The 16,845-nt window shown below is 44.9% G+C and overlaps 1 protein-coding gene across 1 annotated transcript in view; it reads right to left on the bottom strand.

The window, feature by feature from the left end:
• Positions 1-16,553, bottom strand: part of SLC15A4 (solute carrier family 15 member 4) — a 30,221-nt gene extending 13,668 nt beyond the window's left edge. Inside the window, exons 1-4 of the mRNA XM_073676142.1 lie at positions 15,869-16,553; positions 2,086-2,372; positions 861-1,023; positions 345-416 (exon numbers count right to left, since the gene is read on the bottom strand). Of these exons, the coding sequence (XP_073532243.1) occupies positions 345-416; positions 861-1,023; positions 2,086-2,372; positions 15,869-16,441 (1,095 nt within the window). The 5' untranslated portion in view covers positions 16,442-16,553. The remainder of the gene's footprint in view (positions 1-344; positions 417-860; positions 1,024-2,085; positions 2,373-15,868) is intronic.
• Positions 16,554-16,845: the final 292 nt, after the last annotated feature.

Raw genomic sequence — 16,845 nt, 5'->3', positions numbered from 1 at the left:
TTCATATGTACCTTAAGATATTGGATAACAATCCCAATATGAGAACACGCACCCTGACTTAAGAGGTTTTCCTAGAAGCAGTTATTCCTTATTTAGCAGTTGCATTGTCAATATGATTGCTGGACATAGCCGAGAGCTGTACTCTGCCTACTCGGCAGTCCTATTACTGAATGGAGCGGGGCAGAGCGCGCACACTTCCGATCCATTCAGACAGCGCTCTACAGAGCACCCTTCTCAGCATCACTAGGGTCCCTGTAATCAGTACCCCCAGCAATCTGTCCCCAATTCTATGGATAATCTGCTAGTGATGGAAAACACCTTGAAAGAAAATATACAAATCTTACCGTGTGATTTTCACTATTAAATATCTGTGGAATTCTCAAATGTAGACTCTGAAGAACATATGTGGTTTGCATCTGTAATAGGAATACAACATGGTCAGTATTTGGATAGGTAAATGAAAATGTGCAAGCCCTTAATGTTACCAGGTTTAAGAAAAAAAAATTAAATCAGTGTACAGTATATATTCTGTCCTACATATGTAAAGAGCTCTGTTTTCGGTCAGTGAATAGAAAAATCCTTGTGTACATGCAGAAGCTGAAAACCTGTCCTGATCAAGGGCTGTGCATGTAATAAATTCTCAGACTATGGATAACAAGATAGCTAGCAAGATTAGAGAAGCACATTCCAGAATTCTACCTGTAAGTCAGCGTTATAACACGGTAGAATCTACAACTGGCCTGAAGAATTAGCCCGGCACAGTGACAGACTACACAGCCAATTAGGGCATTATATGATAGATTATATATTAGAGGTGAGGGCAGGATGTGACATGCTGGCGCAGGGATGGCAGTACATACCTGAAAATACACAGTCCAGTAAGGAATAAGTGCCAAGAAAACTGGTATTATCTTCACAAGGGCTTTCACATCTTCTACTTTATCTTCACTGAATGGTCCACCACGTGAAGCCTTGGCCATGTCCAAAATGCCTGGGCTTTGCCTTTGTGATCCATTGCTTTGCCTGATCATTTACATAAAGAAATAGCATTAGAGATTGGTTCTCAAAAGATAAAAAAAAAAAAAAAACAGACCCAAAGTTGTTTTTAAACTTAAATCTTATTACAAAATTTAAAACCAAAAATGTTTTAAGAAATTTGGACAATTCATCTTCTGCAGCCTCTATACCTCAGTACATAGCAAGCTGCAGAACGCTGTTCAGTGTATTTGGCTATTGTGCTCATCTGATCACAGGCTTTACAACAAAGTCAAAGAAGTGCGGATAAGGGTCGGAGACCCTGATGTTAGACAAGCTCACTGACTGATGCACTGTTACTCAACTTGCTGTGTAACGCAAGAGAAATGCAGCAAAAGCCAAATCAGACCAAATTTTTAGAAAACCCTTGTGTTTCAGTGTATAGCAGACTGAATCAGCCGGTGAGCTCCTCTGACGATACAACACACACACACAGGCTGAAGAAGCCGAGAAGGTAAAAAAAAATAAATAAAAATTCTTTGAGCCTATTGAAAAATTGCATGGATTAACCAAACCCCTCTGCCCACCATCCAGATAATGGACACCAAATTTCATTACAAGGCAGACTCCTCAGAGCACTGCTGCTTCTGTTATAGCCTTACTAGAATTATACATATGCATTACTGACCTTCACATCTATACAAGTTTAAGAGGGGTTAAATCATATTTGGGACATGATTCAGCAGTCACTGACTTCAAAAGTGATCTGCATACATGTGGTAACATGCAGACTAGACGCTTTCAGCTTCTTGCAACAGAAGTTATTGAAAGAAGCTGGCCGAGTCTAGTCAGCAGGTGACTGCGCTGGCAATACTGTGGAATAGTGTCATGGTGCAGCTGTCTGCCGCCACAGAATGACTGCAGACTTTGGTCCAAAAGCTGGACAAGCCCTTTAGAGGGGTAGATTTGTCTTCTACTCAGGTCCCGCTTAGTGTGCATGCAGATTATATACTTGGGCACATGCTTCTCCATATAGCTGTATTCACATTGAGTAACCCCTTCCACACATACATCTGTACTAGCAGTGACACAGACTAGTCTTCCACTCACAGTCTCTGGCTTGCTGGCTTCCTTCTACAGCAGGTGTAGCCCAGGATCCTGAACATGTCAGTAAAGGTACTGCCGTCAGCAGGCTTGGTAACAAAGACAGTCTTCCCGCACATGAACACCAAGAAGGAAATCCCAATGCAGACGGTGGGAATTATATATCCAGTGAGAAAGCCGATGTTCTGCTGCACGTACGCGATCCCACCAAGAGATATGATGGCCCCCAGGTTAATGCTCCAGTAGAACCAATTGAAAAATCTACGAGTTGCTTCTGGTCCACGGTCTTTGACCTAAGAAAAAAGAAGCATACCATAATAAATTATACACACACACACGTGATTTTTTTTTTTGTACATGAAAGACAACAAAACAAGGAAGCAGTGGAATTAATTCAGAACAATTACTTGTCACTTGACAGGTTCTCTTTAAAGTCTCCATGTGACTGTAGATCTCCGAATTCAGTATTCAGAATATTCTGCAGACACTGATGACCTGTCAGGAAAAGCAATGCACAACATATTCACCCCCTTTAAGGGGGTGAAAAATTCTACGAAAATGCATAAAGTTGACACGATGTCGGTCTGAAACTTCTTCAAATCTAAAGGGAAAAATAAGCAATGTGTTCATGAGACTAGAAAGCGCACTCACTTCCAGGGATGTAAAGCCTTGTGGTACTTTTAGATACAAAAAAAACAGGGGGAAACGACGCAGCAAAAAAACACGACATGTGGACATTGCTTTACAGTGTGCCCCATCAGAACTCTCCCACATTGCCGGTGAGAGCAGACTGTCATGTGACTGAAAATAAGCAATTTGCATATTGAGAGAGGCAAAGCACATCTAGTTGGCATGTGACTGCATGTATGCAGACCCTTAATATGACCGCCCATTCACATCGGCAATACGTTACCCCCTTTAACCTTCAACAGACCACTCACTCAAAAACTGATCAGCTCATGATTTTTGTATAAATTTGCAGTCTATCAAGATCAATTCTTGCTCTATTATGAGTCCAGTTGGCAGTTACAACCCTTGAGCGACCACCATGTCTGTACGACTGGATACAGAGATATCCGTCTCCATATTGTGCATTGGGACAAAGTCAGGTTCTTCATTTGCCCTCAGATGGATTTATAAAATCCAGCACCTCACCATGCAGTTGCCTTTACTAACATTTGGGAAAGAATGGGTTGATCTGAAGAGCTCACCGAATTGGAACATGGTTCTGTAATATTGGAAAGTGGAAGAACTCCGGAATCACGGCAGCTCAGCCATGAAGCAGATACCATGTAAGGCTGCATAATGGGGTCACCAAGTGCTGAGGTGCATGGTGCAGAAGACTAGACAATGCTCTGCTGACCTCAAACCTCCTCAGGCACCAACAAGTGGTAAAATGGTGAGCCGGGAGCTTCATGGTATAGGTTTCCATGTCCGATCAGCTACATGAAAGTCTTACATCAAGCACAATGCCAAGTATTAGACGGACTGGTGTAGAGGATACAGAGACTGGTCTAGCGTTCAGGTACTGGAGTAGGGACCACCACAGCTCATCAAGAATCAGACGATCTGTGGGGTCCCTGCACTGCCCCATTTTGTCAGAGCTGGGAGAAAATTGCATGAAAGCACTTATCAGGAGCCTTTACACTGGAATTCTGGTGTGAACGCTTTGATAAACTGGACCCGTAGTATGAGAATGCCGAGCTGTGCCCAGAGGGAGAGCGCTGAGGGATTTATGGCTCCTTCCCCCTCACTTGGAAAAGCAGCACATGTGGCCACCAAAGCATGCTGAAGAGCCCTCTACCCCACTATATTAAAGGGCATGTCCACGTTCAGTAAAGTGTGAAAAGAACATAAAATGAACTCATGTACTCGCACCTCCCGCTCCCATGCCTAGTGGGGCCAAGTATCTGTTAAGTTTATTCCCCAAAGTGTGTAAAAGCAGGGCAGTGGAGTCAGTCAGTATAAAATGGACTGACAATATATAAAATAAATTGGGTGCAGTAGTTCAATGCAGTTTGTGAGGAATATTTTTTCATAAGAATTTGGGAAGTTATGAAATGTCCTATAAATGTCTGTCCTATTCCTGATCTAAGGGTCTAGACTTTTACTGTAGCACAGATTCATCTCAGCTAAATTTATCACTTAAACATGAGCCATGTATGAGGGAGTCGGAGTCTGTCATGGAAATTGAAGAGTCGGAGGTTTGGCTTACCGACTCCATAGCCCTGTGTAAAAGTACACAACACTTTACTGATGTGTACAAGCCCTTTAAAGCAAACCCGTCAGCAGGATTTTGCCATGTAAACTACAAGCATGGTCATGTTGGGGTTGCTGCACTGATTAATGTGATACCTGAGGTGAAGAAATCCGTCTTGTGGCTTGTGTGTAATCAGTGTTTGCAGTTTTGAGTTAATGATATGCCCATGCTCTGGGGTGGGACAGTAGACCAGGGCTGTGGAGTCGGAGTCAGAGTCGGTAGAAATGTACCGACTCCAGCTTTTAAAAAAAATGTATTAATATTTCATAATTGAACTTTCATATGAATTTTATAAATGTTACTCAAATATATATGTTCTATCAAACTATGAACAACAGTGATAAGCAGTTCTGCTGGAGATAGAGACATTTCTTACTTCTTGTGTGTCACTGTTTTCCACTGCCCTTATCTAATCTTATACTTGGTTAACCTCATGCTGCCCCAACCCCCCTACTTACAATGTAAGAAACTGAAAGTGAAAAGGTGTTGCAAATTCTTAGTAGTAAAGCTCCTCCTCTAGACTAGGTGTTTACAAGGTGTGCGTCTTCCAAGCATCTCACAGCTGCTACTCAGAAGAGGAAGACTGGAAGAAGTATTATCCTTTCAACAAACTTTGCATCAGTTAACGGAGTACATGAGGAATAACAGTATTACTGACCACTATATCAGTTGTACGACCTGGCAATAATTTTGTACAATTGTTTTTAGGAAAAACAATTGTCATTTGGATTGTGAATGCAGAATTAAAAACCTTAGAATGTCACATTAAATCAGCTGTATTTGAACATTTCACCATCACTCAAGATAGAAAACATTATGTCTGTCAGTGTGACAAATGATCCAGACGAAAACAAATGCTGTGAAGCCAAGATCAGTGCATATTCAGGCAAAGATAAAAATGCTCCTACCAGAGCTTCTAATCTAAAGGACCATTTACAGCGCTTTCATCCAGAAGTACTGAAAGCAGTGGATGAGAAAGACTGCATCCAAACCAATGAACCAGTGCCCAGCTCTTCCAGCCAAACAAAGGAGCAGAGAACTTTGCAGCCATCAGTTGCAAGATATTTTGTCAGTGACAAAGTTACTGTGACAATGACAGTAGATACATTTAAAAAACAGATCATAGAGCTTGTTGTAAAGGATAGTGTGCCTATTTCATTATTTTCACGACCAGCTTTTATGTGTCTGAATGGGGAAATGGCCCGCAAGCTTGGTGTTTCTCTGGAGAGAGAGAGTGTATTAGAAAATTAGTAATCGAAGAAGCTTTTAAACAAAAGGAAGAACTTAAAAAAACTCAAGGGACGCTTTCTGTTTCTTAAAATGGATGCCTGCACACGTCACAGAGTGAACTATTTTGCCATCAATGTCCGATTTGTTTGTGACAAAAATGAAATAGTTACCAAGACATTGGCAGTAAAAGACACCAAAGCTCATCACACCAGTGAGTTTCTCCAGGTCTTGGTGGAAAAGGTTCTGCAAGACTAGAACTTAAAAAAGAGCAAGTTCTTTCGGTTGTAACTGACAATGCTTCAAATATAAGTACTATTAAGCTAATGAATGAGAGTAATGATGGTGACCAGCAGCTAGAAGAACATTCTGGGTCCACAGACACAAATGTTTGAAATAGAGGAACACAGTATTGTAACTGAGGAGCAAACTGAAGTTGCTTCAGATGAACAGCAACATGAGAGTTTAGATGATCTTGTTGAAACTGTCAATACGTTCTTTCATTCATCACATGCGCTGTGTTGTGCATACGCTACAGCTGGCTATAAGAGACAGTCTGCAAGAAGGACATGCTGCTGCACTGATTGGCAAGGTGAGAAAATTGGCTACTGTTGCCAGAACCCCTAAAGTTGACTCAATTTTGAAGAGACTTGCTGGAAAGGGGGCAATTATTGATCAAGCCACACGATGGGGCAGTACTTACTTAATGATTCAGCGCTTGGTTGAACTGAAAACCTCTCTTGTAGACATGGCTAACCCTCGACTGACTCTAAATGAAAGTCAGTGGAATCAGGTGACTGAGCTGGAAAAATTGCTAGAGCACCCATTTACAGTGACTAAAAAATTACAAGCAGAGGACTTAACTCCAGGTATTTTCTTAAATGAGTGGAAGAACCTGATGTTTCGCCTGTCCCAAAGAGGAGGGTTAATTGCAAGTGGCATTGCTACATCAATGAAACGGAGAGAGGAGCTACTATTACAAAATAACATTCTTTTGGCAGCTGTTTATGTAGACCCAATGCATCGGATTCTTCTAGATGATCAACAGCTAACTAAAGGAAAAGAAGCTCTGTTTGAAATAGCAGTAAGGATGAAAGGGTTGCAGAACAGTCAGGAGGAACAAGAAGAATTTGGTCGTCCTGCCACATCTTCACCCTCATCATCAACTGATGAAGAATTTAATTTCGAAAAATATTTGGATCACAAGGACCGTGCAAAGCGTTCCCGCATAGAAGAAGAGTCATCCCCATCAAAGAACACCGCCAGTACATTTCAGCAGAATTTTTCATGTGCACTAAAAGAAATTGAGAAATTTAACCGTTCATCAAAAATAACAGTGAAACAAGCGATTCCTCTGTATCCTGACATTGTCAGAGATGTTGCCCGAGTGGTTACTGCTTTGCCACCAACCCAAGTTAGTGTAGAGAGGTTGTTCTCTGCTCTCAAAATAATTAGATCAGATTTGAGGGCATCCATGAAGGAGGATCTGACAGAGGCAATACTTTTTCTGAGGACAAATTTATAGATTTCTTCTTATTAACTGCATAACAGCGTTTATTGCATATTTACTTACAAGAGTTTATAAAAGTTTATAAAAGTTATTTGCTATATTCTAATAAATATAGTTTTTGCTCTAAGTGGTCTGATTACTTATATGATGGTGAGAAACTGAATAAGCACGATGTTAATATTTTACAACAGTAAATTTATTGTTACGAATTGGCCATTTATGAAGGAGTCGGAGTCGGAACCTGATAAAATCCAGGAGTCTGAGTTGCAACTGTGGCTTACCGACTCCACAGCCCTGCTGTAGACAGGGTCTTATCCTAATGCTCTAGGCCTGATCAGCAAGATGAGACCTGCCCGCAGGCAGCCCCTCTCTCTGGCAGTCTGTATGATGAGGAACATACTTATGCTTCAGGGTGGCCTGCGGGCAGGTCTCATCTTGCTGATCTGGCCTAGAGCACCAGGATAAGACCCTGCCCACCGTCCCACCCAAGAGCACGAGCATATCATTAACTCAAAACGGCAAACACTGATTACACAACACGGATTTCACCACCTCAGGTATATTAATCAGTGCAGCAAACCCAACATGACACTGCCTGTAGTTTACTTAGCAAAATCCTGATGGGTCCACTAAGAATGGGAGAACTAAGAATTAGTGATCTGACAGTAGATACGATCGCATGCAACTTCTGTGTGAGAAATTGTAGTTGTGTATTAGACAGGGGTGTAATTGATCTGAAGTAAGATGTCCATGTACAAGTCAGATTACAGGATGAATCAGACTTGACACAAGTCTCCTGACCCAAACAGGACAGCCTCACATGCACCATATCCGCCAACCATCCTGGATCCAGCAGGACAGTCTGCAATTCGGGGAGCTGGCCCATTGTCTCGCTGGAAGTAGGGATGTGTCATGTGTCAGGACAAACTGCTGAATATAAGGATGGAGCAGGGAACCATCAGATCCTCCTCCAGTCTATGTAGAATGAGGGGCCCGCCATATTAAAATGGGGGATACATGGTCACACAGACCCTATAAAGAGTATTTTATTATAGCTCATTTATAAGGTTATATATTAACAGTTGTGTTCAGCTTATTCTTGTAGGTGAATATAAATATGAGTCAGCTGTGCAGCAGGTGTGAACTGGTTCTTGGCAGCTTACGCTGCACGGTCTTTTGAAGAGTTCCGATTGGTTGAATCAAGAGCGGGAGTTTGCTCTTATATTTAAATAATAGCTCCAGTCAGCTGCTGGCATTCGCCATCAGATCAAGAAAGAAGACAGATGGAGAGCCTTATTGAACAGCTGCTGAGGAGAGAGAGGGAAGCCGGCAGGGAAGACTGGCTGAAGAGATGCCTTAAGGAGCAACATCTTCAATCAATTGCTGAAGTAGAGAAGACAGAGTGGGTTTCAGTAAGAAGTAAGTCCTGAAGAGAATTCTGCAGCGGCGGTTTAGGACGAGCATCAGAGCCATCTAAACTTGAAAAGGAGGCACCGTAACGCGTACTCACCGCCACCGAACGCCAGGAAAAAGACTGGATCCAGAAGAAAGTCACCGCCTATCGCAAGCTCGAAGGCTGAGTAACATCATCGCGGACGTCATAAGGCGGCGTCCGTTACCCAAGCAAAGAGCGTCTGAACTGGCGGTGATCCTTGAGACCGGACGCATCAGAGCGAGTTGCGGTAAGCGCCATTTTGTCAGTGCAGGCCGCTAGGGGACGCGCAAGAAGAGTAAATTAAATCAGTGTCCAGTGCGACGCCAGCGATATATCATTTGAGGAAGAAGCAGCAGCAAGATCTAAAGAAGACTAGCGGCATCGGTGCTCACCATTACAGGAGGTTATGAGCGCTGAAGAAGACGTCACAGCTACCCCAAGACCAGATAGATGCCGTGAAGCAGAAAGGAGGGGTGAGAAATTTTATGTGCCATTGTCTGTCCCTCCTTCTAATATTAATGTAGACTTTTTTTTTTTAAAAAGACCGTTAAAGAAATGGTTTTTGACATGTTTAAAGAGCCAGAGTTTTTATCTAATATTAGGTCTGATGTTTCTTTGGATAGGTCTAGCAAATCAGTTCCTAAAAGATCTGATGTGTCTGAGACTTGTCTCAAAGAAGGATTAGTTTGTGAAATCGCTCCTTTAGGGTTTAAATTTAAGTTAAGGAGCGTATTTGGAATTTAAAATACAGAGACATTTTTTCATTGCTCCCTTTAAGAGATTATTTTCCTAAGCAGGATAAAAAGGGATGGAAAAATCTGAAAGTGATCATAAGAAAAAAGGGGTTATTAAATCTTTCAACAATTGGGTTCAGGTTTTTTCCATTTACACTTCTGTTTTTAGGCGAAAAGAAATCTCATTTGTGTTCGGACTTATCCCAACGTATGTATATTGTATTGGAGGTATACCGCACTTTTGACGGTATGGCCTGGTACAATTATGACATGTTTAGACAAACTTTTAGTTCATAATTCACCAAAATGTAAAACACGTAGGGCTGTGGATTAACATTGTTACTACAGAGGAGCAGTTTTTCCAGGACAGCAGTTCCTGTAATGACTAAGAGGTTTTTGCTTCATTTACAATGAGCAGCCTTACAAATGGCAAGCCAACTGTAGATTTTGGAATGAGTGCTCCTTCGGGGGTGGGGGGGGGGTATGCACCCCATGTCAAAATGTTTCAAAAAGAATGAACAATCCTATCAGCAGCAACAAGGATCAAAAGAACTTTAAAAGAGCGCAAGCCAGTGATGCTGGAAAGAATGTGTCCATGGCTCGAGCTGTACCCAAACCAGGACAAGGCCGATTCGTTTTTTGAAGGATTCAAGAACAGGTTTTATGTACCCGAGTTTTGTGGTAAAGGGTGCTGCTGGGTAGAAAATTTGTCTTCCGTAAAAAATGTGGTTGAAGAAAAGATAAGGAAAGAAATTGAGATGGGGCTAATATCAGGGTCCCGGTCCCACCCCCCCCCCCCCGTCCCGGTCGTTTCTTTAGCAGAAGAAAAGACGTTTTCTCCTTGTAATTGATTGGAATTTTTGGTTATCACAATTGACTTCTTGAAAATAGAATGTAGATTACCTTTAGTTAAAGTAAGTAGATTGCTTGGCTTATTGAAAAGTATATTACAAAAGATAAAACGTTTAAAGAGCTTCAGTCTGTATTAAGATTGATGAATTTTTCTCTTCGTATCATCCCTATGGGTATGGTTTTTAGAAGGATGTATGCCACGAAAGGAATTAAGTCTCCAAAATGTCATACTCATTCAACAAAAGCTATAAAAGAAGATATGGCTGTTTGGAACAAATTTTTAGAAGTTTGTAATGGACGTAGTGGTTGGCAGTTTGATTTTGCTTCTTCAGACGGGCTGAATTTTGTTTGCAGAAGCTGTTAATTATGGTTAGAGAGTGTTTTTTGATAGTCAATTGATCAACGGCTGAATGGCCTCTTAGCTGACGTTTGTTTTAAAGACTTTGAAGCCTGCTTATTTAGAGCAATTTTTCTATAGGCCCTTTTCGCTGCGTTAAGAATTGGTGAGCTGCTTGTGAGTGTAAGAAGAGATTTTCTGGTTTAATGTTTGAAGAGGCGATTTATAAATTTAAAAAAAAGTATGCTAGTGTATATAAAAAGATCAAAAACAGATCGGAAGGGGGAAAGGAAGCTGGATTAGGGTACATAGTTCAAAGAATGCTAATTTATGCCCGGTTTTTAACCTCATAAAATGGTTACACATTAGACCAGCTCATAAAGGTTCTTTATTTATACAAGTTGATCTTATTCAGATTATGAAATTTCAATTCAATGCTTAAAAAGGTTTGAAACTAGGTTTGGAAAAAATGAAGATATCCTCTCCAGTTTGAATGAATGCACAATTAAAAAGATAGGTAGATGGGAATCTAACTGGTCCAAGATTTATGCAAGACCAGAATTAATTGTTAAACTTTAATCTTCATCTCTCAGGTACAACGGTTATCTGGATCCTGGGTCATTCGTATGTTCATTGGGTCCAGAAGAGGGCATTCAAGAGGTCTTATTCTGAAAACTTATCTTTTGATCTTGTAAAATTTCAATGTTTTTGGTATTGTGTTAGAGGTCTAAAGGTGGGAAAATGTTCCTAATGAAATTTAAAAAGTATCTTTGTTATGGCCAAATCCACATTTAATAATTCATGCAGGTGGAAACGGCATAGGTACTATAAGCTAAAAATTTTGCACCTCCTTTGGTTACTGCATAGAGATGTTTCTTTAATTAAATGTTGGTTTCCCAATGCTTGTTTAGTTTATTCAGACATAGTTCCAAGATTAGTTTGGTCAAGTTTAGATAGCAAGTTTTTTGAGAAAATGAGGAAGAGACTGAATAGATCGATGGAAAAAATTTACGAATTTGCGAGTAGGTTTATCTTACAGGCATTCTGATTTTGAGGTATTCGCGCCAGGTTTATTCAGGAGAGATTTAGTACATTTGTCAGACATAGGTCTGGATATTTTTAATTTGGGTTTGCAAAATGCTATGGAGAAATGGCTGTGATGTTTTTGTTGGGGGGGGGGGGGGGGGGTGGCAGATCTTTTAGTCCTGGCTGGTGGATAATCGCCCAGCTTTTGCTGGGTGGAGTTGGTCTTTGTTTATGGTTGTTCTATGGTTTTATGAGAATTTTATAGTATTAAAATTTATGGATGATATTAAAACCATTTATGGCATTTATCTATTCATATTAATTTAAAGCAAGTCTTAATAAAAACATCACGACCTATTTATTCCACAAATTTAGTGTGTCACGTGTTTTTATTATATTGGTAAAGAATTTCTGGGAAAATCAATGGGTCTTGTGCCATCATGATGACCCCTTGGTGCCAGGAGTCCATTGTGAGAGTACAGATGTTTAGTTGTGATTGTTGCCATGTGACATTCTCACATGACTGGATGTCCTGCTAGGACCTTTAAGTTAAGCTTCTCCAAGGCTGAATAGTGGAGATGAGCAGCAGTACACTGGGTGCGTGTGCACATTGTGGGGGCAGCATACTGTGTGTATGAGGGGGCACTCTACTGTATGGAAACACTAATAGGTTTCACTAGGAGCAATATTTCTGTGTGGCCGCATATAAAGGAGGTTGAGGGTAGGGTACTTGGTGTAAAATAAAAATTGCCACAGTATGTGTCCTTTATTATCTTTCAAAGTTGGGAGGTTTTTATATGCCCATGAGGCTACCAAGTTTAGGAGACCCATGCTGCACCAGTCAGTGCTCACACTGAAACATGGATAGTGCATTTCAGCCCAAAGCTGTTGAATTTGGGTCAAGAGTCCAGCAGTCAGTCTGGAAATCATGGTCTGTGCTGGAACAGCGATATAAGATGTTCAAAGGAGCTTAAGACAGCCGTATAAGGCTGAATTAGTTTCGGCCCACGTACTATCAAATGTTGAGTGATGGGCTGTGAAAAAAATCCCAGCATGCTGAAGTCTTGTCTGATTTACAGGCCAGACAAGTGCATGGAGATACACAGGTCCTGCACCCATCTGCTAGGTGGTCAGTCAGATGGAGGTACACAGTCAACTTCTAAGCTTGTAGACGTGACTGGCCCAAGGTTTACAACGACCACCTGAGCATATAAGAAAGTAACAGGATACTCATCCCCTGACCAACATTAACCTGGAACAATCAGAATTACCTTCTAACAACTAGTGATGACCCTTTAATAACTAGTTATGCATCACAATATGGCTTCTATGAATTTTTTTTTTTTTTGCACAGATTGTGGTTCACGACCAACTCATGGCTCAAGGAAGAAAAGTATGGGGACCACCACTTTAATCTGATTTAGATAGGGCATTGGACTGATGGGGCCAAGAAACACCAAGCACAGGCCATGAAACTTTCCTACTTGTTACTGGGGAACGCATTAAAAGGGCTTAACATACACTAGGGCCCCAGACAAGGCCGATGGAACCAAGTGGGAGACCATTTCTTGCCACATTCTAAAGACATATAGATAGGGAATCTAGAATGTGAGACCCAATGGGGACAGTGCCGATAAGGTGTCTGAATTGTAAAGAAAGCACTGCAGAATATGTTGGCGCTATAAAGGAAATTACACACACTTCTGAGCCTGCTTCATGCACCCAACTTGAAGTGTGTGAAATGCATTTTATTTATTTTATTTTTTTTTAAAATACCATTTAGTATTCCCTATGAGTAATCTGTTCCTTCCTACACAGCACCGTGAGGTCCCAGACTGTCATGACAACACAAAACCAGTCTGTGTGGTGAAGTTCACGGTGAAGGGGCAAGGGGAACTTCATTTTTAGTTGGCGCTGAAATAGAGAAGTGACTGTCTGCAGTATGTTGTGTTAGGTGCGACTCTGTAGTGTCAGCCTCTGCTACTTAGCCTGCAGGACACAATGAGGGAAACCTTCTGGACCCATAAAAAGGACCTAACAAAGCGGTCACCAGTCATGTAATAATGACAAATCATGGTGAGAATGAATTAAACCTTATTATGAAGTGGTAGCTACAGCTCCACTCACCAACATGCAAACCACACAACTTGCAATCAATAGCATCTTCAGAAATGTCCATGGTGGAGAAGCTGTTCACCTAGGCTGCAGCAGTAGAAGAGCAATCCACCACTGGACGCCAAAGGAGCAAGAATCATGGAGGGAAAACACGTCTCTACAGGATAGTTGGCGAGCATTGAGCACGCTTCCGGCAGAACACAGCTTTCGGTGGAGGAGGGGGAATAGTGCAAGACCCCCAAATCCTTGGGACGTCAATACCAAGTCATGTGGTATGTGACAACACAGCTCAGGACCGGGCACCTTCAAATATTATAAATTACAAGTCTCCACAGAGAACCCATCAAATACAGTCCTGAATGAAAGCTGAGGTGAATGGTGGCAGCTGTTGTCCTGCACCGCCAGGTGGCCACCAGCACCATTGTACCGGAGGAAGTTATAAAAGGGTTATTGTGCTATACCAACAGTCTCTTCACTCCCAGGAATGACGAGGGTCCCACAAGTCAGACCCCCACTGATCATAAAGACTAATGGTTATACACTTAATCAATTTTTATTGATTTCACTCACTTATATAGTGCCATTAATGCCACAGTGCTTTAAAGACATTGAATATTTTCTGGGCAAAAAGTAAAGTAGCTGGTAATAAGGAATATAGGAGACGCTACTATAATAAAATGGAGAATAAAGGATCATGATGAAGTTCTCCCGTTCAGATCATGAGATTAACCTCATACAGACAGAGAGAGAGAGAGAGACACAGAGAGACAGAGACAGAGACAGGATCCCCTCTTAGAACATCCCCCTCCCACAGAGCGGAAAGACCCATCTCTAGGTGTATTTATGTGTGACAAATGCATCAATCCCTTTAGAAAATTAATTTTTTTGAAAATATCACCAGCTGTAAAAACCCAGATGGGGCCCCAGTGCATACAGATGGGGGCCCCCCACACACACACACACACGCTTCCCCCCCCCCGCATACAGATGGGGCCCCAGTGCATACAGATAGGGGGCCCCCCTGCGCACACCCCCCCCCCCCCATATACAGATAGGGGGCCCCCCTGCGCACACCCCCCCCCCCCATATACAGATAGGGGGCCCCCCTGCGCACACACCCCCCCCCCCATATACAGATAGGGGGCCCCCCTGCGCACACACCCCCCCCCCATATACAGATAGGGGGCCCCCCTGCGCACCCCCCCCCCATATACAGATAGGGGGCCCCCCTGCGCACACACCCCCCCCATATACAGATAGGGGGCCCCCCTGCGCACCCACCCCCCCCATATACAGATAGGGGGCCCCCCTGCGCACCCACCCCCCCCCCCATATACAGATAGGGGGCCCCCCTGCGCACCCACCCCCCCATATACAGATAGGGGGCCCCCCTGCGCACCCCCCCCCCATATACAGATAGGGGGCCCCCCTGCGCACCCCCCCCCCCATATACAGATAGGGGGCCCCCCTGCGCACACACCCCCCCCATATACAGATAGGGGGCCCCCCTGCGCACACCCCCCCCCCATATACAGATAGGGGGCCCCCCTGCGCACACACCCCCCCCATATACAGATAGGGGGCCCCCCTGCGCACACGCCCCCCCCATATACAGATAGGGGGCCCCCCTGCGCACACCTCCCCCCCATATACAGATAGGGGGCCCCCCTGCGCACACCCCCCCCCCCATATACAGATAGGGGGCCCCCCTGCGCACACGCCCCCCCCATATAGATAGGGGGCCCCCCTGCGCACACGCCCCCCCCCATATACAGATAGGGGGCCCCCCTGCGCACACCCCCCCCCATATACAGATAGGGGGCCCCCCTGCGCACACCCCCCCCCATATACAGATAGGGGGCCCCCCTGCGCACACCCCCCCCATATACAGATAGGGGGCCCCCCTGCGCACACACCCCCCCCCATATACAGATAGGGGGCCCCCCTGCGCACACCCCCCCCCCCCATATACAGATAGGGGGCCCCCCTGCGCACACACCCCCCCCCCCCCCCATATACAGATAGGGGGCCCCCCTGCGCACACCCCCCCCCCCCCCATATACAGATAGGGGGCCCCCCTGCGCACACCCCCCCCCCCATATACAGATAGGGGGCCCCCCTGCGCACACGCCCCCCCCCATAAACAGATAGGGGGCCCCCCTGCGCACACGCCCCCCCCCATATACAGATAGGGGGCCCCCCTGCGCACACGCCCCCCCCCATATACAGATAAGAGGCCCCCCTGCGCACACGCCCCCTATACTGTGGCACAGACGTGGCTGGCATGACGTACCTGGTCTGCCCCGAATGGAGTGATGTTGGCCTTGACAGCGCCCACCCCCAGCGCCACGACCACCAGGCCGATGAATAAGGGGGTGCCGCAGTACTGGGGCGTCCGCTCGTGGCACGGGACGTGGGAGCCGTTCTCGGTGCCGTTGGGGCTCGTGCAGTTCTCCACCGGAATCATGGCGATGTCCCCGCAGAAGCTCGCCCGGGTGTCGGGGTACACGATCAGCGGGAAGAGCAGCATGCCCAGCAGGTACAGCACCATGCTGAGGAGGATGGTGCAGAAGCGGCCGACCAGGGCGTCCGCCAGCCACCCGGCGAACGGCGACACCAGGTAGGTGATGCCCATGAACAGCAGCAGCGCCTCGCTGGCCTGCGTGCCCTCCCAGTTGTACAGGGAGCCATTGAGGAACAGCACCAGGTTGGAGGTGATCCCATAGAAGGCCACTCTCTCCAGCATCTCAGACAGCAGCACCGCAGCACAGGCTAGACGGCGGCCCGAGAACACCGAGCCCGGGGCGGGCGGAGCAGCCTCAGCACGGCCGCCCAGCAGGGGGCTCCGCTCACTAGCGTCTTCCATGCCAATGGTCAGCACTCAGCTACCATGGACCGGGAGCGCAGAACAGCTCCACACGCAGGAAGTGTGCGGCTCCCACGTCACGAAGTAACCGTAACCCCGCCTACTTCTCAATTAACCCTCCAATCATAGCACTGGCCCCTGCCACCTGCCACATGACTGCACACTACGCTCCGTATACACGCGCACTCGTGACTTTAGCCACACCCCTTGCATCACAGTCCTGGAATGTAATTGGCTGAGGTCGCTCTTGCCCTCCCTCTGTGAGGCCGCTCATTGGTTGTTATCAGCGGAGGTCATGTGATGTTATTAGGATGCTCCTGAAAGTACACAAGAGATCACGTGACTGAGGACCAGGTGTTGTGCGGAGATTACACAGCAGTGCACTGCAGGGATTGCTGCCTCCT

The sequence above is a fragment of the Phyllobates terribilis genome, unplaced genomic scaffold (assembly GCF_046119375.1).
Source record: "Phyllobates terribilis strain yellow unplaced genomic scaffold, ASM4611937v1 Scaffold_1__5_contigs__length_1240528914, whole genome shotgun sequence".
Lineage (NCBI taxonomy): Eukaryota > Metazoa > Chordata > Amphibia > Anura > Dendrobatidae > Phyllobates > Phyllobates terribilis.
This window is presented reverse-complemented; position numbering and strand designations above follow the sequence as displayed.